General features: G+C 42.7%; 2 protein-coding genes across 2 annotated transcripts; one reads left to right on the plus strand and one right to left on the minus strand.

The window, feature by feature from the left end:
- Window positions 1-3,442: 3,442 nt before the first annotated feature.
- LOC124001370 (ADP-ribosylation factor 4-like) lies at window positions 3,443-12,031 on the minus strand. The gene is made up of 6 exons (XM_046308117.1): window positions 11,806-12,031; window positions 11,109-11,189; window positions 10,265-10,374; window positions 10,063-10,134; window positions 5,046-5,171; window positions 3,443-4,958 (listed from the first exon to the last, which is right to left on the minus strand). The coding sequence occupies exons 1-6, from the start codon at window positions 11,870-11,872 to the stop codon at window positions 4,872-4,874; spliced, it is 543 nt and encodes a 180-aa protein (XP_046164073.1). The 5' UTR covers window positions 11,873-12,031; the 3' UTR covers window positions 3,443-4,871.
- A 2,446-nt stretch (window positions 12,032-14,477) lies between these two features.
- Window positions 14,478-23,674, plus strand: si:dkey-30c15.2 (uncharacterized protein LOC558938 homolog). Its single transcript, XM_046308073.1, has 12 exons — window positions 14,478-14,632; window positions 14,843-14,886; window positions 17,793-17,856; window positions 18,741-18,875; window positions 20,218-20,313; window positions 20,404-20,453; window positions 20,571-20,690; window positions 20,822-20,867; window positions 20,961-21,032; window positions 21,191-21,341; window positions 21,747-21,820; window positions 22,626-23,674. Exons 1-12 carry the CDS (start codon window positions 14,597-14,599, stop codon window positions 22,782-22,784), a joined length of 1,047 nt encoding a protein of 348 aa, XP_046164029.1. The 5' UTR covers window positions 14,478-14,596; the 3' UTR covers window positions 22,785-23,674.
- The last annotated feature ends 3,984 nt before the right edge of the window (window positions 23,675-27,658 follow it).

Below are 27,658 nucleotides of genomic sequence, written 5' to 3' on the forward strand. Positions count from 1 at the left end.
GAATCCCTCCATGCCTGTTCTCCGTCACACAATGTTCAGCTAGAAAAAAGGAGGTTATGTGTGTGCGCTGGTTTGTCTCCAAGTCAAGGTTGTTTCTCCCTATTCTGTTTCTCCCTGCCAATGTGTGTAGGAGTCTTATCTGTATGTCCTCGGTAGTTAGTGTGTAATGTGTGTGCGTTCGTGTCCTCACTGGATGTTGTGGCCGAACTGAAGGCTAGCACCTGTGGCTAGGATGTATCCTATTTTGACAGTGTTGTGGGTGATTTAAGTGAGTCTGTGAAAATACGTTGCTATGTGTTGTCTCAGTTACAGCAAGGCAATAGCAGTAAGTTGGTCACCTGCATAAGATGGTCACCTGCATAAGAATTAACATTTCTTTACAAAGCTTATAAGAAATCCTGCTATGCCTTCCGACGAACCATCAAACAAGTAAAAAGAGTCAATACAGGGCGAAGATTGAATTGTACTACACCGGCTCTGACGCTCGTCTTATGTGGCAGGGCTTGCAAACTATTACAGACTACAAAGGGAAGCACAGCCGCGAGCTGCCAGTGACACTAGCCTACCAGACGAGCTAAATCACTTCTATGCTCGCTTCGAGGCAAGCTGTTCCGGACGACTGTGTGATCACGCTCTCCCGTAGCCGACGTGAGTAAGACCTTTAAACAGGTCAACATTCAACATTCACAGACCGATTACCAGGACGTGTGCTCCGGGCATGTGCTGACCAACTGGCAGGTGTCTTCACTGACATTTTCAGCATGTCCCTGATTGAATCTGTAATACCAACATGTTTCAAGCAGAACACTAAGGTAACCTGCCTAAATGACTACACACCCATAGCACTCACGTGCCTCACATTAACACCATTATCCCAGAAACTATAGACCCACTCCAATTTGCCCAAACAGATCCACAGATGACAGAATCTCTATTGCACTCCACACTGCCCTCACCCACCTGGACAAAATGAATAGCTATGTAAGAATGCTGTTCATTGACTATAGCTCAGCATTCAACACCATAGTCCCCTCAAAGCTCATCCCCAATCTCAGGCCCTTGGGACTGAAAAACTCCCTCTGCAACTGGATTCATGACTGGCCACCTCCAGGCGGTGAGGGTAGGCAACAACACATCAGAACATATCATCACCACAGGGGCCGTTCAGGGGTGTGTGCTTGTCCTTTCCTGTACTCCCTGTTCACCCATGTGCAGCTGTGCACAACCCAAACACCATCATCAAGTATGCTGACAACACGACGGTGGTAGGACTGATCACTGACGACAATGAGGCAGACTACCTATGGGGAGGTCAGAGACCTGGCAGTGTGCTGGCAGGACAGCCTCTCCCTCAAAGTCAGCAAGACAACGGATCTGATCGTGGACTACAGTAAACAGAGGCGCGAGCACACCTCCATCCAGACCGATGGGGCTGTAGTGGAGTGGGTCGAAGGTTTCAAGTTCCTCAGTGTCCACATCACTAAGGAATTAACATGGTCCACGTACACCCACACAGTTGTGAAGAAGGCACGACAGCGCCTAGTCCCCCTCAAGAGGCTGATAAGATTTGGCATGGGCCCTCAGCTCCACAATTGAGAGCATCTTGATTAGCTGCATCACGGCAAGGCACCCGACCGCAAGGCACTACAGAGGGTGGTGAGTACGGTGGTGAGTACGGCACAGTACATCACTCGAGCCAAGCTCCCTGCCATCCAAGACCTCTTATAACAGGTAGTGTCAAAGGAAGGCCCAAATAATTGTCAGACTACGGTCACCCAAGCCACTGTTCTCTTCACTAATGCACCAAGTATGGAACCAACAGAACCCTGAACAGCTTCTAACCCCAAGCCTTTAGACTCCTAAATAACTACCTGGACTATCTGCATTGACTATGCACACTCACACATAATTACACTGACACCCCAACACATGCATACTGACATCACACACACACGCTGCTGCCACTGCCTACTATCTATCCTGTTGCCAAGACAATTTACCCCTTCCTACAGTATCTCTACCTCGTACCCATGCATAGCGACTCAGTACTGGTATTCCCTGTACATACACTGTAGCCATGTTATTTGTACTCAATTGTTATTCACTGTGTATTCCGCTTGTCACTATTTCATTTGAATGTCTATATTGTTGCAAAAGCATTTCACTGATAGCCTACACCTGTCGTTTACAAAGCATGTGACAAATAACATTTGATTTGACTCAACAGGTTGGTCTTTGCTGTTACACAAATAAAAGGACCCTTGTGAATGAGGATAATTCCTACTGTATTTTTTGACCAATCCACTCTCTTTACTCCATGAATTACTTATCTGTAATTTGAGACAAAGATATCACATTTCATATTACTGACATAGCACAAACACAGCTTGTACCCCACCCCTCCCAACAGAAACTACCTGGGCTGACACACACACACACACACACACACACACACACACACACACACACTACCATGCTAACTACCCCCTCTGTTGGATAACAACTGCCATCTCAAGATCTGTCTGAATGTTTCAGTCCTCTAATTACATGTTACCAAATTCGGTCCTGGGACACCCCGGGTTCACATGTATTTTTTTTGCCCCAACACTACACAGCTGATTCACATAATCAAAGCATGATGAAGAGTTGGTTATTTGATTCAGCTGCGTAGCACATTAGAAAGTAAAATTTAGCAGATGATTTTATCCACAACTTACAGAATCAAAATAGGGTTAAGGGCACATACAGATTTCACTTAGTTGGCTCTGGGATCCAAATCAGCAACCTTTCGGTAACAACCTGCGGCTAGGCTACCTGCCGCCCAATTTCCATTAAACTAAGACAACTGGTGTGATATCATTGTACCTGAAAGTACGTGAAAAACTAAAGATTCTTCTAGTTGATGTACAGCACTACAACCAATAGGAAGGCCGAAGAGACATGGGCTCCAGGATGATGTTACCCTAGGTACAGATCTAGGATCAGCTTCCCCTCCCCAAATCCTAACCATTAGCAGGGAAAATGCTAAACTGTCCCAAGATCAATGTCTATGGGCAACTTCACCCTAAACCGAGATGTGGTAGTGTGGACTATGGTGTCACACCCCTTCTATATTTTTGGTAAACCTTGAATGAGGCACAGTGTGACATCAAGGACATTAGACAGAAGTCATTTGCATCAGTTTGGTCCTCATTTCATCTAATTCCAGATTACCACTCAGCCAGGCAAGTGAATGTGCAGTCACACAAAGGTTTGTCTACTGTTGGCTTTGGAACAATACCAGAAAGAAGCAAATTCACTTCCACCAGAGAGACCTAAAGCGTTTGACTGCCAAACATGAAGCACATTACACATTCCTTAACGCAACCTACAGAGAATTACAGACGTATACTGAAATAGCCAGAACACATGAACATAGACAAGCAAAGTTAAATCCTCAGAATACAATTTAACAGGTGAATTTATTTAGAGCTCTTTTGTAAAACAATTAGTTATCACATCATTCAAAGTTGTGAGGCAGCTTCCAGAAGCAGTCAGTCAGCTGGAATGTATGCCTAGCCCAGGGAGATTGAGTAGGGGTGTGTGGAAGAGTCAGATTAAGTGTGCAAAATCAGCCAGAAGAGCACACCTAACCACAATCATGCGCAGCTGAACCAAAGCATGCCCCTGCACTATACAACACTGATATTGGCCTTGTTCCAATGCTTAGAAAACACCATTTCTGCTTCTTCCCTTTCCTTCAGGTTATCAAAGATTGGTCAAGTAAGGACAAGGTTTCCACTGCATTGTTTCAAGCCAGTACTTCTTAAATCTAATAAAATTCGAGGAAGGGCAGGAGGGAAGAAAACATTTAAGTATTAGAACAGGCACAGTCTGGGTTAGGTGCTGCTTATTCTCACAAAACAGCCTTGTGTGGTTTCAACTTGCTTGAGGTAGAAGTTGTACCTAAACACAGCTCCTACATCAGATAGCCCATCCTAACCTGAAACATAAGGTGGATGAAAAAGTATCCAGCCCGTTTCAATGCTTAGTGGCAGCAACTACCTAACCATTTCAGATTCCCAGTTTAGATCAAAGCACATAAGGAAATGGGTTATTGCATAAAAAATAAAAAGGACATGTGGAGAACCCAGAGCAAACCTACTCTACAATAAGATGAAGAAAATAGGAAGTACCAAGAGCCAACTGTTTCCAGTGGTTCCGTTCACTAAAAGGAGTTCCATTTGGCTTCCAGGGCACAAAAACTTCCTCAAACATCTTGAGGTTTATGGCATCAGTGTCTTCATCTCATTCTAGAAGCTTCTGTCCTTACCGAAGTGACAGAATGGCAATGAGGTCACAGGGGTGAGGGGTAAGGTTGTTTCAATGAAAATGTCCATGAAGTCTAGTGTAGCTGAACAGTTTGAGGTAGAAGTTGCCCTTAACCACAGATCTAGGATCAGATTACAACACACCCAATCCTAATCTTAACCATAAGCATATTAAAAAAAATATTTTAAAAAAGTGACCCAGGATCAGCGTTTTGGGGCAACTTCGACCCAGCTGAACAATGTGCAGAGGAAAGAGAAGTCGTCTCCAAGGTGTCTCAAAGCAGCAATTTCTAAACATGCTAACTACCCCCTCTGTTTATCTGCTGCGAGACATGAGGTTGGGGAAAATGTGAAGATTAGACAAGTATCTGAAAGGATGACAAAGTAAAAAGAGTAGTAACATAACATGTTCCAATAGGTGTTGATTGCATTGTCCACAAGTTCTGTCCACTCTAGGGGCACAGGTTCTTCAAGACCAAAGTTGATTAAAGGTTTCAGTCTCTCTCCGAGGTGTTCTCATCCTCTATCGTTCTCTGCTTCTCTCGCTTGTGATGTCCGGTATTACTGCTTGGACAGCTCGTTGGAAAGCCAGTCCAGTCCTTCATACAGTCCTGTGCCCTGCGTCGCACAGGTCGCCTGCACGTGCCACTAAGGAGGAAGAGTGAGAAAGAAAAACATTGAGGAGTGTGTGTGTATGTCTATGCCTGAGTTTACACGGGCGTGAGTGAGACTCACCACTCTGCTGCGGAGGCTCTGCAGTCCCAGTTTGTCCGTGAGGTCGCTGACCGCCATAGCGTTGGGAAGGTCCTGCTTGTTAGCAAACACCAGCAATACTGCTTCTCTCAACTCGTCCTCCTGGAGCTGGGGGGGGAGGGGAGCAGAGTGAATAGATCGCTAGTTTGGGATACTGAGTTTCAAAGCTTATTCACCACGTGCACAGGACACAAGAGATGTAAAACAGTACAGTAATTCTTACCTTGAGAGGGCGTTCCCAACAATGCAGTGATAGAATAACTCGTCATAGTTTATTGTAAAAGGAACACAAGTATATACACGTCAGTGTCAGTACCTTATTCAATGTGCAGGTACAGGAGTGGTTAAGGTAGGTTTATACATAAAGTGACTGGTAGAATATTCAAGCAAACAGGGCTGAAAAAGTGACTGGTAGAATATTCAAGCAAACAGGGCTGAAAAAGTGACTGGTAGAATATTCAAGCAAACAGGGCTGAAAAAGTGACTGGTAGAATATTCAAGCAAACAGGGATGAAAAAGTGACTGGTAGAATATTCAAGCAAACAGGGCTGAAAAAGTGACTGGTAGCATGAATATATAAATAATTTTGGTAATATACCAATTATACGCACAACCGTTCAAAAGTTTGGGGTCACTTAGAAATGTCCTTGTTTTTGAAAGAAAAGCACATTTTTGGTCCATTAAAATAACATCAAATTAATCAGAAATACAGTGTAGACATTGTTAGTGTTGTAAATGAAAAATGCTGGAAACCACATATTTTTAATGGAACATCTACATCGGTGTACTGAGGCCCATTATCAGCAACCATCACTCCTGTGTTCCAATGGCACATTGTGTTAGCACAGCTGATAACTGTTGTTCTGATTAAAATAAGTAATAAAACAGGCCTTCTTGAGACTAGTTGAGTATCTGGAGCATCAGCATTTGTGGGTTCGATTACAGGCTCAAAATGGCCAGGATCAAAGCACTTTCTTCTCAAACAGGACAATGACCAATAGCACAGCTCCAAACTATGCAAGAACTATTTAGGGAAGAAGCAGTCAGCTGGTATTCTGTCTATAATGGAGTAGTCAGCACAGTCACAGGATCTCAACCCTATTGATCGGTTGTGGGAGCAGCTTGACTGTATGGTACGTAAGAAGTGCCCATCAAGCCAATCCAACTTGTGGGAGGTGCTTCAGGAAGCATGGGGTGAAATCTCTTCAGATTACCTCAACAAATTGACAACTAGAATGCCAACAGTCTGCAAGGTTGTCTTTGACGAAAGTCTTTGACAAAAGCAAAGTTTGAAGGACAATTATTTCAATTAAATTATTATTTATAACCTTGTCAATGTCTTGACTATATTTCCTATTCATTTTGTAACTAATGTCATGTATGTTTACATGGAAAACAATGACATTTACAAATGACCCAACACTTTTGAACAGTAGTGTATACACACGTAAACAGGGGTAATAGTGACCAGTAACAGGATAAATACTAACGGTATTGGCAATCAATCTACAGCATCTTAAGGAAGTAATATATCTAATCAATAATCATTTTAGCAGCAGTGTAAGTTGTGTCTGAGTGGGTAGAGACCTGTGGATGGGCATAGAGTCCGTTTGGATGGTCTGTGGGAGAGGAGTAGTTGTTAGCCATCTAACCGTTATGGCCAAGGGATAGAAGCTGTTTAGGAGTCTGTCTGAGCTTTGATGCACCAGTATTGCCTGCCGTACGAGAGTATGGAGAACAGCCCACGTCTCAGGTAGCTGGAGTTTTGGGCAATTGTTCCACCGGCTGGCATATATATCCTGGGAGCTGGGATATCCGCACCACCTTCTGTAGGGCCTTCCGGTCATGCGCGGTGGAGTTGCCATACTAGACGGTGGTACAACCAGTTAGGATGCTCTCAATAGTGCAGCTGTAAAAATTCCTGAGTATCTGAGGGGCCATGCAAAACGTTTCAGCTTCCTGAGGAGAAGAGGTGTTGCCGTGGTTCCTCACAACCCTTCTGGTGTGAGAGGACCATGTTAAGTCCTCAGTTATGTGGACACCGAGGAATTTGATGCTCGTCCCTCTGCACTGCAGCCCCGTCGATGTAAATGGGAGTGTGCACCCCCACCAAGTTGCAATGTCCAGTCAATTATAAATAAACAGACCAGGCCTATAGGCCTACATACCATACCAACACTAAATATACCTACTATTAGCTGGCTACATCTCATACATAGAGTAAATATTCCTACCCAGGGCTCTAAAGTGCAACTAATTTGGTTGCACAGGAGACTAAATATTTTGCTCTGATCAGGAGTTTTATTTTGGGAGCACTGTGTGGAAAAACCTCCCAGATAATTGTTGTAATGATTAAGCTTTGATGTACCGTTGTTTCCGAGTGCCCTAGAGAAACAAATGTGTGCAGATTCATAAGAGTCATGGGTGCACCATTACTGCAGCGCAAACGGCTTCATTTCTAGACCAACCAGGTCAAAAGATCCGGCCCATATTACCAGCTCAAAATGCATCTTCCCAGAGCGCATTTCACATTGATAAATCATGTCTCGGGTCATTCTACAACTACTCGCACGTTGACAACCATTTGTTACACTTTGTTCAGCCATGTTAACTCAATGGCTATCTAGCTAACTAGAGTAGAATAATACAAAGCAGCATCAATGAATTAGCCAGCTAACTTGCCCAAATATTCTGAAATAACGTTTTTTGGGTGGGATAAGCTTGAAATGGGCATGGTCTAATTGAATCAACCACCAAAAACAACCAACGAACCAGAAAAATCAGTAGTTATTTCTAGTTGTTTATCAAAGTTAACTGGCTAACTCATTGATCCTGCTTTGTAGTATACCCGTCTGGTAACTTTCCCAGTATATCCAGATATTTGCATCAACATTTTAGCTTTCATAATAAACTAATATCTTCACAATAGTGATGCACCGATATTACATTTTTGGCCGATACCGATATCTTCCTTGCCAAAAAGAAACAATACTGATTTAACATTTTTGCAGCCTTTTAAGCATTCTAGTACAGTTAAATAGTTAACACATACACATGGACGCAGCAGTCTAAGACACTGCATGTCAGTGCAAGAGGCATCACTAGAGTCCCGAGTTCAAATCCAGGCTGCATCACATCCACCCGCGATTGGGAGTCCCATAGGGCGGCGCACAATTGGCCCAGGCTCATCCGGGTTTGGCCGGGGTAGGCCATCATTGTAAATAAGAATTTAATCTCAACTTACTTGCATAGTTAAATAAAGGTCACACGCACACCACACTGACCAAATAGTTATTTTGTTGGCATTTACACATGTCCCCATTTTTTCTTTCACTTACTTGCTGTGCTGTTTCGTCACTTATTTGTTCAGTCGTTTCATTCTCACCCAGGATTGCTATGGAACGCCGTTTGGGTCTTTGCATGTCAAAAAATGATACGGCAAATAACACTACTTGACGTGTCAAATAAGCTTGTTGACCAAGGACCTGAATATGAATGCCCGTCACATCATTTAACACATTTTTTACGTAGTTATTACACCAACACTCATATGTCACAACGATTCGATACGTATGCTGATAAAGTTGTCTCGTGCACCTACAGTGCTGGTCATAAAAAGCTAGCTAGCTCATGGATGCAAACAATGTTCTTCCCCAAAAACATAGTAAGACATTCTGTTTCAGTAGCTATAGTTAGCTAGCTAACTATATAGCTAGGAGTAATCGAAAATAACCCTAATTTATAACAGTTCTTATTTGATTAATGGTGGTCGGACACATCTATGTGAAGCTAGCCACAATAAGGATTAGCCACAATAGTGGACTTTGCAGTTAGCCTTCAAAATAAAAGTTTGACATAATTCTACTATTTGTATTCATTTGATTCACTGTCAAATATATACTTTTATTTTGAAGACACACCGCAAATTCCACTATTGTACCCAATCCTTATTGTGGCTAGTTTCACAATACATAACCAAGTCCGGTCAAGCCTCACTAGCCAGATGAAGCTAGCTGGCTGCTTATAACGTTAGCTTTGGGCAACAGGGTTAAGTGGCTGGCTAGCTATTTATTTTCATGAACTGAATTTAAATTTGAATAGGCAAACAACAAGTGAGAATAATGAAAATGACTGCAGTTTCCACTGGTCATTGTTTTCAGGCTGGTTGTATTGGCACTAGCTAGGTACCAAGCTAAAGCTAGCTACCCCAGAAGTTGCGGTCGAACAGATTATGCTTTATTACCAAATAGGTATTGTAAACACGTTTCGTGGCCAGCGTTTGCTTGTTTGCACAGCTTTGACAGTGTTACTGTATCTTTTTTGAAACGCAAAGACCCAAACTGTGTTCCATAGTATGCATGACGCTATTATTGTATAACTCCGGAAGGGCAACATCTAAAAAGTAGCGCACTTGATAGTGTGTACCAGTGCTCAACCAGTTGGCGAAAGCCAACATTATCCACGACACAGAACGGTTGATTGTCAAGGGCAATGAATTCCATCATCCTGGCTTTAATGGATTTTGCCTTTTGAGTCACACTGAAATTCTTACTCTTTCAAATGACTGCTCGATCCACATAGCAGACATTGTGGGCTAGGTTAGGAATGCTGTGTTGCAGGTGTACCGCAACATTTTACATGGCGTCATTACATCACGTACATACGATATATAGGTATGCACGTCAGCTTTGACATTGGCCAATACTGATGTTTGCATTTTTAGCTAATATTGTCCGACTTCGATATGTTCACCGATATATCGTTCAGCTCTAATTTACAATGTTACATATTCGTTTCTAGGGCACAACATGTGTCAAGAGCAGCTAGTATTAACTTAGGCTCTCTGAATTAAAAAACAAAACATTTAAATAACATTTTCAGGTGTTCCTAAATGTCACGTGGTGCTTCTAACTTTTTAAAGATGGGAGCACCAGTATATTTTGTGAGCACCAGTGTGAGCACCAATATTTTTTATTTGAATCTAGAGCACTGTACCCACCATTTTGGAGAGCTCCTCTGCAGACTCCGCCACTCTCTCTCTGTCGTTGCTGTCTACTACAAAGATCAGACCCTGAGGGAGGAACACAAAGTCAGAGCAGGGCAGGGACAGTCAGGAGGATGCCCGGAGGCATTACATAAGAGGAATAAAAGAGCAGGCTGTAGTGTAGCCTCCCCGGTTTCCTTTTGGTGCGTGAGTTTACCTGTGTGTTCTGGAAATAGTGTCTCCAGAGAGGTCTGATCTTGTCCTGACCACCCACATCCCACACTGTGAAGCAGATGTTCTTGTACTCCACCGTCTCCACGTTAAAGCCTGTCACCCACACACACACCATTAAGGGACTTAAACAAATAGACATTTCTAATTTCCAGTGTTCAAAAACAATTGTCGTCACATGAGCTATCACCTTGTAAACTTTGAGGGTGTGTGGTGGACTGTATGTATGCATGTATTGGTTTTAAATGTCACTCCCACAATTTATGGATGTCAATATTAGGCTACATACAATGTGTACAAAACATTAGGAACACAGAGATGCTGGCCCATGGTGACTCCAATGCTTCCCACAGTTGTGTCAAGTTGGCTGGATCTAATGTGGCTGAAGAACCATTCTTGATACACACAGGAAACTGTTGCGTGTGAAACTCAGCAGCGTTACAGTTCTTGACACTCAAACTGTAAACCTGGCACCTACTACCATACCTATTTCAAAGGCACTTAAATATTTTGTCTTGTCCATTCACACTCTGAATGGCACACACAAACTATGTCTAAAGGATTCAAATTCCATCTTTAACCTGTCTCCTCCATCTACACTGATTGAAGTGGATTTAACACGTGACATCAATAAGAGATCATAGCTGTCATCTGGATTCACCTGGTCAGTCGATGTCAAGGAAAGAGCAGGGGTTCCTGTTTTGTACACTCTGAATGTGATTAGTGACTCCAATATACCTAGCTATGGTGATCATCAACAAAGGTAATTCAAGTAGGAACAGTTGAGACTGGAGGGTGAAAGGTGGTGGGTGTGACTGAGTGTGTTTTACCAATAGTTGGAATGGTGGTCACTATTTCTCCCAGCTTCAGTTTGTACAAGATAGTGGTTTTCCCTGCAGCATCCAAGCCAACTGAGAAAACAAACGTCATGATTAAATAACGAGATCTCATTCGCACATACAACTGCAAGCATGAGCGAGCAATCACAAACATGTCTACACTGTCGCATTGACACTTGACTGTCCAAAACGATACAGCTGTTTGAAGATACGAAAATCCACCATTCAAATGACAGATAAGCTAAAATGGCTAGCTAACGTTAACTAGAATTAACAAACTACTCAAGAGAAACTACTCAAAGAAAACATTGCTAGAGTAGATAGGTATGTGTGTTAGCTAGTTGGCTATGAACTTTCTGTAAGTTAGTTGACACAATGAACCAAAAAAAAGTGTGCAGGTTCTTTTTTTTATGACCAGCACTGTAGATGCGCAAAACAACTTCACCAGCATCATAGCATGAATCGTTGTGACATATGAAATACGAGTGAGTTAAGTTAACGTTAGCTAGCTACAGTAATGTAGCAGTTCGCAACACTAACAAATATTTACTAACGTTACTTTAATGTTAACTAACGTAGCTAATTTGTTACCGTTACTATTGAATCTTCAAGCTACATCTTTTGGCTCCAACGAATCAGGTTTTTCTTCATGGGTTACTTACTCAATAAAGACTCAGCTGACACTTACCCATAAGTATTCTCATCTGTTTCTTGCCGAACAGTCTGGTAAAAACTGACGAGATGAGAAGCCCCATGTTGTGAGTGAATGTCAAAATTGTAAGCAAAGCTTTTCTAAATTCTTGTCGTTGTTGAGACGTGAATCGTTATGTTTGTGACACCCAAAGCAAGAATCGTTTATTTCTGTCCTCTGATGCTGCTGCCACGTCCGGGCCAACGTGGAACTCCCGACGTCATCTATTTGACTCAACTTTATTAGTAATACAGTGGGATCAATGTGGTGATGGAAATTAAACAACGGCAATAATATTAACGCACTAATGCAAGACCAGTTGTCTTGACAAACATTATCGCAAGTAAAACAACTCTGCATTTACGGGTTCGACCGATCCAACACTACTCATTTGTATCACATAACAAAATGAGTTAAATGGTAACATGTTTGCCAGCCAGATGCAGTTCAATTGTGTGGCACCAGATGTCCTTACAACACGGTTACGCTGTTATTGCAATGCGAACTAATGTCACATCAGATTGACCCTCTGGTCAGTATTTCACGAGGAATAGTCGATGTACTGCATTTATATAGAAGTACAAAAGTATGTGGACAGTATGTGGTCAAATTAGTGTATTTGGCTATTTCAGCCACACCCGTTGCTGACTGTTGTATAAAATCGAGCACACAGCCATGTAATCTTCATAGACAAAACATTGGCAGTAGAATGGCCTTCCTGAAGAGCTCAGTGACATTCAACGTGGCACCTTCAACCTGCTCGAGCTGCCCTGGTCAATTGTAAGTGCTGTTATTGTGAAGTGGAAATGTCTAGGAGCAACATTGGCTCAGCGCGAAGTGGTAGGCCACATAAACTCACAGAATTCTTCTGTCCTCTGTTGCAACACTGACTACCAAGTTTCAAACTCCCTCTGGAAGCAACGTCAGCACAATAACTGTTTGTCGAGAGCTTCATGAAATGGGTTTCCATGGCCAAGCAGCCGCACACAAGCCTAAGATCACCATGCACAATGCCAAGCATCAGCTGGAGGGGTGTAAAGCTTGCCACCATTGGACTCTGGAGCAGTGGAAATGCGTTCTCTGGAGTGATGAATCACATTTCATAATCTGCCAGTCCAACGGATTAATCTGGGTTTTGCGGATGCCAGGAGAACAGGAGAACGCTACCAGCCATAATCCATAGTGCCAACTGTAAAGTTGGGTGGAGGAGGAATATTGGTCTGGGTCTGTACTTCATGGTTCGAGCTAGGCCCCTTAGTTCCAGTAAAGGGAAATCTTAACGCTACAGCATACAATACATTCTAGACAATTCTGTGCTTTCAACCTCGTGGAAACAGTTTGGAGAAGGCCCTTTCCTGTTTCAGTATGGGAATGCCCCCATGCACAAAGCGAGGTCCATACAGGAATGGTTTGTGGAGATCGGTGTGGAAGAACTTGACTGGCCTGCACAGAGCCCTGACCTCAACCCCATCGAATACCTTTGAGATTAATTTGAATGCAGACTCCCAACATCAGTGCCCAACCTCACTAATGCTCTTGTGACTGAATGGAAGCAAGTCCCCACAGCAATGTTCCAACATCTAGTGGACAGCCTTCAAAGAAGAGTGGAGGCTGTTATAGCAGCAAAGGGGGGACAAACTCCATATTATTGTCCATGATTTTGGAACGAGATGTTCGACAAGCAGGTGTCCACATACTTTTGGTCATGTAGTGTATATAATTCATCATTGGTTTTTAAATTTTGAAGTGTGAGGGATGTCATGTGTTTGTTTCTGCAATGGGCAGGGACCAATGTCACACATAATAGAGATTGTTTGAATTGTTTGATTGTTTGAACACACACACGACAGCTGTAGAGCACACCAGACTAACTGAGGATATTCTGTGCAATAGTTGTGCAAAACATGAGACTTCTGTGTTATCAGGAGTGTGCTGCCCCAATCAATCCATCACATTTATTTTATAAAGCACTTTTTACATCCGCAGTTATCACAAAGTGCTTATACAGATACCCAGACTAAAACAAGATCAAGCAATCTGGAAGCACAGTGGATTGGAAAAACTCCCTAAAAAGGCTGGAACCTAGGAAGAAACCGAGAGGAACCAGGCTCTGAGGGGTGGCCAGTCCTTATCTGGCTGTGCTGGTGGAGATTATAGCATACATGGCCATTAAGGCCAGATTGTTCTACAAGATGTTGAAATGTTCATAGATGGCCAGCATGGTCAAATAATAATCACAGTGGTTATAGAGGGTGTAACAGACACCTAGGGCTGCTAACCTAGTATCACAGTCTACTATCACAGAGAAACGTGTTAACCGGGTATTTAGAGTAAACAATGTTTTTACTGCATTTGAGTATTTCTCCTCCTTTTCCTGTATTTGTGTGTCCCATAAAGAAATAACTTCAATGGCCCCATATTCTGGAATCGCCAGGTTATGCAAGGATGCATTTCCCACTCTGGCCTTTTCTAAAAATCTCCAAACCTGTATGAGTCATGGTTCATTGACAGGCAAAAGAAAGCCATGCACGGCATTCCCGAGGGGACATTCCTTTACCTGTCCCATGCCGTGGGGCTTTTCATTGTGCAGGTAAGTGGACACGTGACAGACAGGTCCAAGGTGCAGATATCTTTGTGCCACGGGCGGGGCCGTCTGTTAATAACCGACTCAGATTTATGGAAAGAATCATATCTTTTGTGATGTGGACCACATGGATAACGCGTTCTTTATTTCAGGCTAAGGACGGGTGCGCTCTGAATAAGGTGGCAATTGTGCGGCTCATTCACTATGGATCTTTCGAATGGAACTTTAAGTAACGACCAGGTATGAAATATTTTTTTACTGATTAGTGCAAGTAAATTGATGTGTATCCTAAACCTATTTACATTTTAGGTATAGCTATAGGCCTAGTGGATCCATACAGAGGTCCATACAGAGCTGCATTGGTGCTATAAACCCAGGCTCAGTCTGTTTTATATAGTAGGCTATTTTAACACACTATTGAATTGATTTGAATGTTCTTCCTTTATTTAGATCACTGGTCTCTCGACTGTGTACCTAGTATCTCTGTCTTTAAGGTAAGCACATCTGACTTCAAACACCCTTATGCTATCTGTGACACATGGATGTAAAGTGTTGCATTCATGTTGGCTAGGATTTGAGGACATTTAGGTCTAGCTGTTTCTACATTTATCTGTTCTTAAGTGTAGTGAAAATAACTTTACCTACGTGTTTTCAAATCAAACCAATTTTAAGTAGGTTAGTCTAGAACATATTTTAGTTTGTTGCTGTTGAAAATGTAGACTGGCAAGCTACACCACTGAGAAGTTGACTTCACATGTCAAGTCATAATAACACGGTTGGCCTCCCATCTTTCCAGATTCATATTTCTTCAGTGTTGCCAGTCAGACCAGTTGAGCAACCTGACATGCATGTTAATACTGCAATGCTGAATGTATCCTAACTCGTCATAGCCTGGGCCCATAGGAAAATATAAAGCACTATGTTTCTATGTCTAACCATAGCTCGTTACACCACTACCAAGGGGAATTTAAGCCTGCATAGCAGATGAGGAGTTTGTTGCTTGGCTGCAAAGAACCGCTTGATTTGTTACGTTTATTTTGGGTCAAGTTTTATACACGTAATTTTTGAGGCTACCTTGTTCTTTTTCTTGACTTCTTATATTTGAATGTATGTAGCCTATATCTGATTGCAGAGGAATTGAGATGAGTGGGTGATTTTTGAGTTGTTAGCCTCCCATTTCAGCACCTACTCGGCTGGACAGCTTTTTACTAAATAACCTCAACCAAGCCCCCTCCACAGTGTGTGTGTGTGTGTGTGTGTGTGTGTGTGTGTGTGTGTGTGTGTGTGTGTGTGTGTGTGTGTGTGTGTGTGTGTGTGTGTGTGTGTGTGTGTGTGTGTGTGTGTGTGTGTGTGTGTGTGTGTGTGTTTGTGTGTGTGTGTGTGTGTGTGTGCGTTTGGTTTTACTATCCTTGTGGGGCCCAGAAGTCCTCACATGGATAGCAAAACAAGGACAATTCTGACAAGTGCGGACATTTTGCTGGTCCCCGCAAGTAAAAAGGCTATTTTAGGCGTAAGGTTTATGTTTAGGGTTACAATTGGGATTAGGGGTTAGGGTTAAGGGTTAGGGTTAAGGGTTGGGAATCAATTGTTTGGTCCCCACAATGATAGTAAAAGGGGTTAGGGTTAAGGGTTAGGGTTAAGGGTGAATCAATTGTTTGTGTGTGTGTGTGTGTGTGTGTGTGTGTGTGTGTGTGTGTGTGTGTGTGTGTGTGTGTGTGTGTGTGTGTGTGTGTGTGTGTGTGTGTGTGTGTGTGTGTGTGTGTGTGTGTGTGTGTGTGTGTGTGTGTGTGTGTGTGTGTGTGTGCATTTGGTTTTACTATCCTTGTGGGGCCCAGAAGTCCTCACATGGATAGCAAAACAAGGACAATTCTGACAAGTGCGGACATTTTGCTGGTCCCCGCAAGTAAAAAGGCTATTTTAGGCGTAAGGTTTATGTTTAGGGTTACAATTGGGATTAGGGGTTAGGGTTAAGGGTTAGGGTTAAGGGTTGGGAATCAATTGTTTGATCCCCACAATGATAGTAAAACGTGTGTGTGTGTGTGTGTGTGTGTGTGTGTGTGTGTGTGTGTGTGTGTGTGTGTGTGTGTGTGTGTGTGTGTGTGTGTGTGTGTGTGTGTGTGTGTGTGTGTGTGTGTGTGTGTGTGTGTGTGTGTGTGTGTGTGTGTGTGTGTGCTAAATGACTTAAATGTAAATGTAAATGTGTGTGTGTGTGTGTGTGTGTGTGTGTGTAATGTCGTGGAAGATTCAGAATTTGTTGGTAACATATGTAAGATGTTTATTATTCATCAAATGTGTGTAAATTACTTCTCATCAGAATGGTATTTTTGTATAATACTGTGGCGGGGTTGCAGTTATCTGTTCTATGTCAAGACTAAGTTGCATGGGCTGCTGAGAGGGGAGAGGTCAAAGTGTTATCATGTGTAAACATATCTTTTACTCCCTACCTTTCTCTAGTGGGGAAAGGAGGGTGGCAGTGTCTGGAATCATTCTCATGCTCCCTTTTATCTTAAATAATATATAATAATATATGCCATTTAGCAGACGCTTTTATCCAAAGCGACTTACAGTCATGTGTGCATACAACCTATAGCCTCACTCTCCTCTCCGTGAGCTTGTCCAGGATTGGTTGTATTTAGGGTTGGTTGTATCTAAATGACAATTTGATATATGCCTGTTGATATGGAGGATTGGTTTATGGTTCTGGGGTTTGAGAAAGGAGACAAAGCTGAACCATTTATTATGTCTATGCTGTCTGACTATGTGTGTTCTTTGCTATTAAAGGATCGCAGTTGCATTGTAAGGGGGCTCTCAGAGAATTCATGGAGAGACACTGAATTGAGTCATAGGATTGTGATAGAGCCCATACAATTAAAGATGGACTTTTATAACTTACTCTGACTTGTGTGTGTGGTTTGCTCCCATGATTTGGTAAATAGAGGAAATTTCCACGACAGTGTGTGTGTGTGTGTGTGTGTGTGTGTGTGTGTGTGTGTGTGTGTGTGTGTGTGTGTGTGTGTGTGTGTGTGTGTGTGTGTGTGTGTGTGTGTGTGTGTGTGTGTGTGTGTGTGTGTGTGTGTGTGTGTGTGTGTGTGTGTGTGTGTGTGTGTGTGTGTGTGTGAGAGAGAGAGTTCATGGGCAGTGTGCTCAATTAAATCCATCTACGTCAGGCATACCTGCTAGTTATTCCGATGGTTTATTGGTCATGGTGTAGGCTTACAGTACATAACATTTTATATTGGATTTTATTTTTCTTTATTGTATTTCATGGGTTTCTGTTTCAATTTGATTGTATATTCTCCATCACAACCTTTGAACATGCTGAATGAAATGATTGAATGTTATGTAATAGTGCTATAATTTTATACAATCAGTATTGAGGTATTTTACTTTCTGCGTACAGCTTGATTGGGAGTTTTTCAGTGCTGGTGGTTTCCATCGCAAGGAGGAGGCACTTACAAGAACAGGTGGGTGGATGAGAAGAGAATGTTTGATTGTGTGTGTGTGTGTGTGTGTGTGTGTGTGTGTGTGTGTGTGTGTGTGTGTGTGTGTGTGTGTGTGTGTGTGTGTGTGTGTGTGTGTGTGTGTGTGTGTGTGTGTGTGTGTGTGTGTGTGTGTGTGTGTGTGTGTGTGTGTGTGTGTGTGTTCATGCTTGTGTGTGTGTGTATGTTTGTGTGTGTGCTTATGTGTACCTGTGTGTGTGAGTGTGATAATGCAACTTAGTTATTGTAAAAATGATTTCCAAGGCGGCGTCTTGGATAAATATCTGTCTACCAGGTTCACTCAGGATGTAACTACCTGAACATTGCAGGTAGAATAGTCATGAATAGAGCTGACATGATTCCTTACTCTAAATGTCTTTTCTACAAAACACAATCATTATGTTTCCTGAAACGTTGTGGCCAGCTGAACGTGGCCCAGGCTACTCCCTCTCTGTCTGCCTGTGTCTATACTCCCTCATTGAGGCAGAACTATAGGACTGTGTGCTCTATCAACTCTATCTAAAGTCAGAGGAACATTCTAGTAGGGTCACAAAGGCTGGCAGGACAAAGTGACAATAATAGCTGAACTATAGAACAGGGAACGAACAGTACCAGTACAAACTATTTACTGAGTGTCCATGGAGTCTAAACATACAATAACCCATCCAGAGCACTGTCAGAAATGTTGGTGATGGGACCAATGTGACCCTTGACACGGTCTTACAGGCGCTGTAACACCACGGGTATGAATGATATCAAGTCTATTCCCACTTACCTCAAGCACATTAGACAGGCTATATTCTGTGGCCGTTGATGTACAATGTTGTTGTCATTTTCTCGTAGTTTTGCTAACACACACCTGTGTCTAGGTGAATCCCCTGGTCCAGCTGGCTGTAGCTGATCTGTTGGCAGCAGCCACCTTGATGTTCACCAACGCAATGAATGAGACCGACAGCTTCACCGACAGTGTGTTAATCTGTAAACACCTACTGCCTCTGTCACTGGTGAGCCAGCCTACTGTGGTTCTTATTTGCAGGGATAGTGCACGATAACAATCCTCAACTTAGAATGAACGTTCTGTAGATACAATCGAGTTCAATTTTGTACGTGGTCTCCTTAAAAAAGACTCTACAGCTTTGAGACGCACTACAGATCTATGAATTACTTGAAATGTGGTTCATAAAAAGACTAGAATGCTTGTGTGCTCTCCTCTAGACTGAGGTATAGATAAGGCATAGATACTGTACATAGTCTGTCTTTGAGTGCTGCAGTGCGAGTGATCCAACTTTAAAAGCATTTTAGTTCATGTTTGTTTAGACTTCACATTCACATACCAGCAGATGAATGTGCAGGACAGACAGAACACACAGTACATCTGGGGTGGAGGAACTGTTCTAACCTGTGTTATGTCATGGAGCATGACATTATTGTTATGCTGGTGAATGAGGACCCAAAAGCGACTTAGCGAAAACAGAGTCTTTATTCCAGTATATGACAAAAGTAATAATCCTGGAAAAATCAAGAAGAAAACAAAACAGGAAAAAACTTAAATCCACTCGTAGTAACGAGGACAGACTGGAGACTCGACCATTGACTGCAGGTTGTTTCGGGAAGGCACCGACCGTAGCAGACTAAGACACCTGCTCACACGCAGCATCTGAAGGAGACAAAACACGACAGGGCGAGACAAGGACACAGCACAGCGAACATCATACAAGGATCCGACAAGGACAGAAGCGGAAAACAAGGGGAGAAATAGGGACTCTAATCAGAGGGCAAAATAGGGGACAGGTGTGAAAAGAGTAAATGAGTGAGTTAGGAGAATGAGGAACAGCTGGGAGCAGGAACGGAACGATAGAGAGAAGAGAGAGAGGGAGGGGGAGAGAGAGGGATAGAAAAAGGGAACGAACCTAATAAGACCAGCAGGGGGAAACGAACAGAAGGGAAAGCACAAGGACAAGACAATATATGACAAAACATGACAATTATGCTCTGTCGTTTATAGAGACAGAGTGTGAAGAAGCAGTACATCTGGGGTGGAGGAACTGTTCTAACCTGTGTTATGTCATGGAGCATGACATTATGCTCTGTCGTTTATAGAGACAGAGTGTGAAGAAGCAGTACATCTGGGGTGGAGGAACTGTTCTAACCTGTGTTATGTCATGGAGCATGACATTATGCTCTGTCGTTTATAGAGACAGAGTGTGAAGAAGCAGTTCTGCAGCTTGTCTTTTTCTATTCCAGACCTTTACCCAGTGCGCTTCCTGTTCTCGACACTTTACTGTGTGTTTTCTGTCTATACATTTAACTCTGTGTGGGTGTGTGTGTGTGTGTTCTCTGTTCCAGACATTTTACTGTGTGTCGTTTCTGCTGGTGATAGTATATGCCTGGGAGTCAAAGCAAGCTGTCGAGAGATGGAGGGAGAGACCAGGAGAGGAAGAGGTGAGGTCCCAACCCTCCACCAAGGGCACACACACACACCTCAACTTTGTTTGATTCATTCTAAAATCAAATATCTCTCTCTCCCCCCAGTCCCAGTGTAGACGAAGGGTGGTGGTTTTGCCTGTAAATACACTTGTGTGGTGAGTCACTATTTCATTTCCAACTAAAAACGTCCCTGGATTTAACCAAACTGATCTGCGTAGTGTCTTAAAAGCAGCATATGTCCCTAACTGTTTGTGTGTGCGATGCCCCAACAGGTTTACGCCGTTGGTGATGTACTTTGCGTACACAATGTCTTTAGTCCTGACCACAGCGGACTTGGTACCAGCCGGACACGGGACAGCAAACAACAGTGAAGTTAGCACATACTGCACCAGGTGTGTGTGTCTTTGTCAAGATTTGTCTTATGACACGAATGAGAGAAAATGTAGATACTCTTGCGAAACAAATCATTTGAATGAAATGGATTCCTTATCTCACGTCTCTCTGTGATTGTGTTTCCTCCTAGCTGTATCCTCTTCTTGCATGTCTGGAGTGACCAATGCTCAGATATTGTGAGTAAATACCTGGTTCCACACCTGGGTTGTATCTGTGTGTTTATGAAGGGCTAGAGAGCATATTGAATGAGACCTTGTTTTGTTTTTTAGGAACAGATCCATGACATGTTCATGCGATGCTTCCTCTTCTTCAGTGTGATACTAGTGTTGGTGTGCTGCACAGTAAGTACCAGACATCTTCACTAGTCTAGCATACAACACACAATACAGTTACCATATCAACATGGGATAATTTACAGTAGTTTAAGTAGTTTACAACCAATGTAATGAAGAAGGATGATCATGAAAATGATGAGTGATGATGTACTGTACCTGTGCAGGTGGTTTACTACAAGGTGGACAGCTTGTATCGCAGGTACGAGGAGGGACTATTTCCTGTGGAGGGAGATGCACGTTCAAGGAAAAGACTGAGGGGTGTGTTCTCCACTGTTCGTTACATGATTGTGGTTATCATCTTCTGCTGGACGCCAGGTACACAATGTCATCCCAACACACACACACACACACACACACACACACACACACACACACACACACACACACACACACACACACACACACACACACACACACACACACACACACACACACACACACACACACACACACACACACACACACACACACACACACACACACACACACCATAGGAGGCTGGTGGGAGGAGCTATAAGAGGACGGGCTCATTGTAATGACTGGAACGGAATCAATGGAAGTGTACCAAACAAATATAACACATGGAAAAGTGTGTTTTACTCCATTCCAGCCATTACAATGAGCCTGTCCTCCGATAGCTCCTTCCACCAGCCTCCTCTGATATACACACACATTGTCTGCGTGTATCTCCAACCTCCTATTTTTTTTTCCTGTCCCCAGCTCTTCTTCTGGTTGTCCTGTCTGTGATGCCAGACATACCTAAAGAGAAGCTCTTCCCCCTCTATGTTATACAGGTCAGTATTTCTATACAACTATCTCACTGCTGACTGCAGACATACATAGCCCTAACAAGATGCCATCACCCAGAATGTATTGCCCTTTCCCCTAGAGAGTGTTCTTTAACTATGTCAAATGAATAATGACACTAGATAAGCACCTATAATGCTTTATCCTTACCCCTAGAGAGCGTTCTTTAACTATGTCAAATGAATAATGACACTAGATAAGCACCCAGAATGTATTGCCCTTTCCCCTAGAGAGTGTTCTTTAACTATGTCAAATGAATAATGACACTAGATAAGCACCCAGAATGTATTGCCCTTTCCCCTAGAGAGTGTTCTTTAACTATGTCAAATGAATAATGACACTAGATAAGCACCTATAATGCTTTATCCTTACCCCTAGAGAGCGTTCTTTAACTATGTCAAATGAATAATGACACTAGATAAGCACCTATAATGCTTTATCCTTACCCCTAGAGAGTGTTCTTTAACTATGTCAAATGAATAATGACACTAGATAAGCACCTATAATGCTTTATCCTTACCCCTAGAGAGTGTTCTTTAACTATGTCAAATGAATAATGACACTAGATAAGCACCCAGAATGCTTTATCCTTACCCACTGGGCACAGATGTAAATCAAAACTAGACATTGAACTGACTGACATTTGGTTGAGTTGTCAACTAACATCAATTCAATGTGAAATCCACAAAAAAACGTCAATGTGTCATTGGATTTAGGCAAAAAATTGTGTGAAAATAAATACAGATTTTTTTGGTTGGGTACCCACTATACTCCATCTTGGTGTCGCTGCAGGCGGTGACGGTGTCGCTGCAGGGCTGTCTGAACAGTGTAGTCTACGCCTGGAGACGACCAAACTTCAGAGACGCTGTGCTTGGAGAGAGGATGCCCCTGCTCAGCCAAGACGCCCCCCTGTCCTTCTTCGATGAATCACTGAGGAGGCCGCCAGAGTGACAGAAGAGGAAGCGAGACATTCCACTAGTTACTTTTTTCTGGTTCATATACAGTCAATAAACTAAACAGACCAAACCCAGCTACTAATGCAATGGTGCTATGGGAGAGCCACCCCCTTAAGCAGAAAGGAACTGACCATTTTTGGTCAATGGTAAACGGCCTGAGTGGGACATCTCATCTGTCCACCATTTTTGGTGGTGCCCTTGAAGCCTGACCTTTAGCCCTTAACCCCGACTCGAGAGATGCTGCTGGTGGAATTCTCCCTCTGGCCCAGATCTAGAAAGAGTTTTCCCTGCTCAAGTACTAACCTTCACCATTGAGGAAAGCGATTCAACACTGGCCTTAGATCCGTTTCTAGGGATAACTTTATTCCTCTGGAGCCAAGACAATGGAGTTTACGATGTACTTATTTTACTGTTATTTATTCTGAAAAGAATCTTCAATGCTTTCATATCATATGTTTAGTACTGCGTTCTTTCTGTAAGAAGGGTTGATAAGGTGATTATTATGATGAGTTGTAGAGACAGGTGGGCCGGAGAATAATAGAAGTCAACAGGATATGACAATGCTTCTCATTTGATTAATTCATTGATTAGTACGGTTTACAAAGCACTTCCTTAAGGGTTGGGGGATGGGCCCCTTTCCCAATTTCCAATAGATAGCTAGAGTTACTACGGCAGGAATTGTCTACAACATAGCAAACAATGTAACTAGCAAGCATATAAAAGTAGAAAATACGAATGTGAGTCATTTTGCATTTATTTGTTGACCAGTACTTTATTATATTTTGGCAAGTATACCTTCTTTTGTGGTTAGTAAAATCCCAGGAGAACTTTTCATAACATGTTCTTATGATGTTTTATTTGTACAATAAATGCATTCTTACCCAGTCCCATTCTGTGATATTCTCCTCATCTCTTTTATGGTAAGCTAAGGAAAAAATTGTTTAGTCCTATGATGACCTTGTATCATAATGACTTCAGACATCGGAGTGCTGAGTCAAGTGGTGACATAGATGAGGTAGGATTTTGTGCTGTGTCAGGCCCAGTCAGTGTGTGACTATACATGTGAAAGTGTGTGATGAGAGACATGAGAGTTTAAAAGATTAAGGTCACGCATCTTGCTTCGATTCAGCCAGAAGACCATTAGTGAGGTGAAGATGTTGGGCGGTTACGTATTACTCGCAGTCGGCAATCCAATTCATCCCAAAGGTGTACGATGGGGTTGAGGTCAGGGCTCTGTGTAGGCCAGTCAAGTTCTTCCAGACCGATCTCGACACACCATGTCTGTATGGACCTCACTTTATGCAAGGGAGCATTGTCATGCTGATACAGGAAAGGGCCTTCCACAAACTGTTGCCACAAAGTTGGAAGCACAGAATTGTCTAGAATGTCATTGTATACTGTAGCATTAAGATTTCCTTTCACTGGAAATAAGGTGCCTAACCCTAACTGTGAAAAACAGCCCAATACCATTATCCCTCCTCCACCAAAATGTATAGTTTGCACTATGCATTGGGGCAGGTAGCATTCTCCTGGCATCCTCCAAACCCACATTTGTTTGTCGGACTGCCCGATGGTGAAGCATGATTCATCACACCAGAGAAGTCCAATTGTGGCGAGCTTTACAACACTCCAGCCGGGAGCTGGCTAGAAACTGCGACTCAGTTCAGGGCAGGGTACTGGGCAGAGGCCGGCTAGTGGTGACTATTTAATCGTCTGATGGCATTGAGATAGAAGCTGTTTTTCAGTCTCTCGGCCCCAGCTTTGATGGACCTGTCCTAACCCCCTCATGGGTCCATGGCTCGGGTGGCTGAGGTCCTTGATGATCTTCTTGGCCTTCCTGTGACACCGGGTGCTGTAGATGTCCCGGAGGGCAGGCAGTGTGCCCCCGGTAACACATTGAGCTGACCGCACCACCCTCTGAAAAGCTCTGCGGTTGCGGACGGTGCAATTGTCATACCAGGCGGTGATACAGCCCGACAGGATGCTCTCAATGGTGCATCTGTAGAAGTTTGTGAGGGTCTTAAGGGCCAAGCCTAACCCCCCACCCCATTATCATAAGTACCACATACACCCCTTCCCTCACAACCTCTCTCCTCAATCACTCTGCCCCACCCTATCCCTCCTAATATAAACACCTCCCTGCAGACACAACAGTGGTTCAGGTCGAGAGGTCACTCTATATTGACACGAAACCACTGTTAATGGTTAGCCAGAGAGACCCAGGGCAGGTACTATATGACGTTTTAGTGGTTGATCAGGACAAGGTGTTATATAACACATCATTTGACTACTAGGTTACCTACACAAAGAGATATACAGACTCAGTCTGTGGGAAATGGAAAGTTTCATAGTAGGTCTTTGTGTTTACCTACTTTGCCTTGGTACACACTCGCTGGAGTCAGAAGGTCAGTGTTGTCATTTTATTTGACATGGCAAGGTACACTTTATAAGGACACATTTTGTTTCCCAAATCCCTTATAGCGCTAAGATCATTGGTTGAATATTGACATTCAAAGTATTGTGAACCTCAGCTCCAAGGTCAAGCAAGCCTGACAGAAAACTCTTAGGAAGGCCCATATTATGCAATCTTGGGTGATGGAACCCAAATCCTCAATCCCGCATCTGAACTCTTGCCATTTGGAAGACTCCTCTGCTGCCCCCATTCTAAGACTAACAGGAGGAAATGTTTTTTGCTGTAGCCATTAGACTGGTCAATGAACTAAGAAAAACATGAGATCTGCCCTGCACCAGCTAAGCACTTAACCCAGACATTAAACACATAATGTATTGTTTGAACTTTCTATAAAATAAAATAGCATTCTTCACAGTTATTATACAATATTGAAGTATATTCTCCATGGAAATCCAACAAAACATTTTTGCATGGAAACCAAATGTATGGAAATGGAGATTAATTTGCGTTATTGATATCGTATCATAAAGTCAACAGTCATACACATTGGAGCCCAAGACAGAAAGACCCGGACGCTCTGGGAGAGAGTCGTAGCTTTTCCTGATAACATCTTGACAGCGATAAAAACTATTTTATTGTGTTGACATTCTTCTTTTCTCTATTTTCACCTCAATGTTTAGATGCCAATTGTCCACCTCTTCTCTGTTTATTTACTGCTAAAAGTAATCCATGTAACAATTGAGCTATACTTTAGATTTCTTCGATAGCTATTTCAATTCTGCTCTCTCTCACTAACTTTAGAGCTATGGAGTAGAGACAATTTATCTACAAGTTGATTGGTAAGTCTCGTCATTATTTTATTTTCACAAACAGTGACTTGACCTCCACTAATTCGTCTGTCGGACTGATCGATGGTGAAGTGTGATTCATCACTCCAGAGAACACATTTCCACTACTCTAGAGTCCAATGGTGGTGAGCTTTACACCATCCCAGCCGACGCTTGGCATTGCACGTTGGGATCTTAGGCTTGTGTGTGGCTGCACGGCCATGGAAACCCATTTCATGAAGCTCCTGATGAACAGTTCTTGTGCTGACATTGCTTCCAAAGGCAGTTTGGAACTTGGTAGTGAGTGTTGCAATCGTGGACAGACAATTTTAACGCGCTGCGTGCAGTAGTCTGCTTCAGCACTCAGCGGTCCTGTTCTGTAAACTTGTGTGGCCTACCATCTCGCGGCTGAGCCGTTGTTGCTCCTAGATGTTTCCACTTCACAATAACAGCACTTACAGTTGATCAGGGCAGCCCTAGCAGGGCAGAAATTTGACGAACTGACTATGCTACGTTGAAAGTGACTGAGCTCTTCAGTAAGGCCATTGTACTGGCAGTGTTTGTCTATGGAGATTGCATGGCTATGTGCTCGATTTTATACACCTGTCAGTAATAGGTGTTGCTGAAATAGTCGAATCCACTAATTTGAAGGGGTGTCCGTATACTTTTGTAAATATAGTGTATATAGTAAAGTTGCAATAGCCTGCCGGTCCATTATGACTTACAGTGGGGAGAACAAGCATTTGATACACTGACGATTTTGCAGGTTTTCCTACTTACAAAGCATGTAGAGGTCTGTAATGTTTTTATCATAGGTACAAATTACAGACCTCTACATGCTTTGTAAGTAGGGAAAACCTGCAAAATCGGCAGTGTATCAAATACTTGTTCTCCCCACTGTATGTTCACGCTTTTGGAGATATGAGACTTGCTATATGTTGTATGTTATAATAGGCCAGTGGACTATTGCAGCTGTGAACTTTGAATTGAGCTTTACTTAATCAAATAACCCCTCTTCCTCCTGTTTCAAATAACTCATCTCCAATACTGTTATTTCATGCTGTGTCTGAAACTGAAATCTATGAATGTTTTAACATCTGACCTTCCTGTATGTGTTTGTACTTCCTGTGTGTGTCTCTGGCCCACAGGTGCTGAGACAGGGGTGAAAAGAGTGAATTCCTACAGCACCGACAGAGACAAAAAGCCATAGTTAGGTCCTGTGCCTTTTCTCTTTTCAGCAGGCTGTACTCTGATCTGAGATCAGTGCACAGTTGCGTGCTTAACTTTTCTGACGTTGACATGGATCATCTATGCCAAAGTTCTAGTTGCAAGTGATTATGTTATCTGTGAATCAGGTCATTAGTGAATACTGTGTATGCTTTTTAAATAAAGTGAGTTATACTCTTTTAATTATTAATTACATCAATAGATTAAGTCAGTAGAAGTTCATTGTAATTTTGTTAATGGAGAAACTCATTGTTGAGGAATGTGTTTGCTTCTTAAATTGCTCTAAAAAAAATTGCTTGTAATATTGTATGTTTTTATTACATTGTATGCTTGAATTTTGTACACTGTATCAATTGTGTTCATGCAGGGCTCCCTTGAAAAAGAGACCTTGGTCTCAATGGG

The sequence above is a fragment of the Oncorhynchus gorbuscha genome, linkage group LG02, assembly GCF_021184085.1.
Source record: "Oncorhynchus gorbuscha isolate QuinsamMale2020 ecotype Even-year linkage group LG02, OgorEven_v1.0, whole genome shotgun sequence".
Classification (NCBI taxonomy): Eukaryota; Metazoa; Chordata; class Actinopteri; order Salmoniformes; family Salmonidae; genus Oncorhynchus; species Oncorhynchus gorbuscha.

Bases quoted from the DNA above. Each gene is read 5' to 3' on its own strand.
- LOC124001370 (XM_046308117.1), bottom strand. From the start codon at position 11,872: ATGGGGCTTCTCATCTCGTCAGTTTTTACCAGACTGTTCGGCAAGAAA. The intron at 11,190-11,805 runs GTAAGTGTCAGC...TTGTTTTCTCAG, and splicing joins ACAGATGAGAATACTTATGG to TTGGCTTGGATGCTGCAGGG. The intron at 10,375-11,108 runs GTAAAACACACT...TGTGGGTGACAG, and splicing joins GACCACCATTCCAACTATTG to GCTTTAACGTGGAGACGGTG.
- si:dkey-30c15.2 (XM_046308073.1), top strand. From the start codon at position 14,597: ATGGATCTTTCGAATGGAACTTTAAGTAACGACCAG. The intron at 20,314-20,403 runs GTGAGGTCCCAA...CTCTCCCCCCAG, and splicing joins AGAGACCAGGAGAGGAAGAG to TCCCAGTGTAGACGAAGGGT. The intron at 20,454-20,570 runs GTGAGTCACTAT...ATGCCCCAACAG, and splicing joins CCTGTAAATACACTTGTGTG to GTTTACGCCGTTGGTGATGT.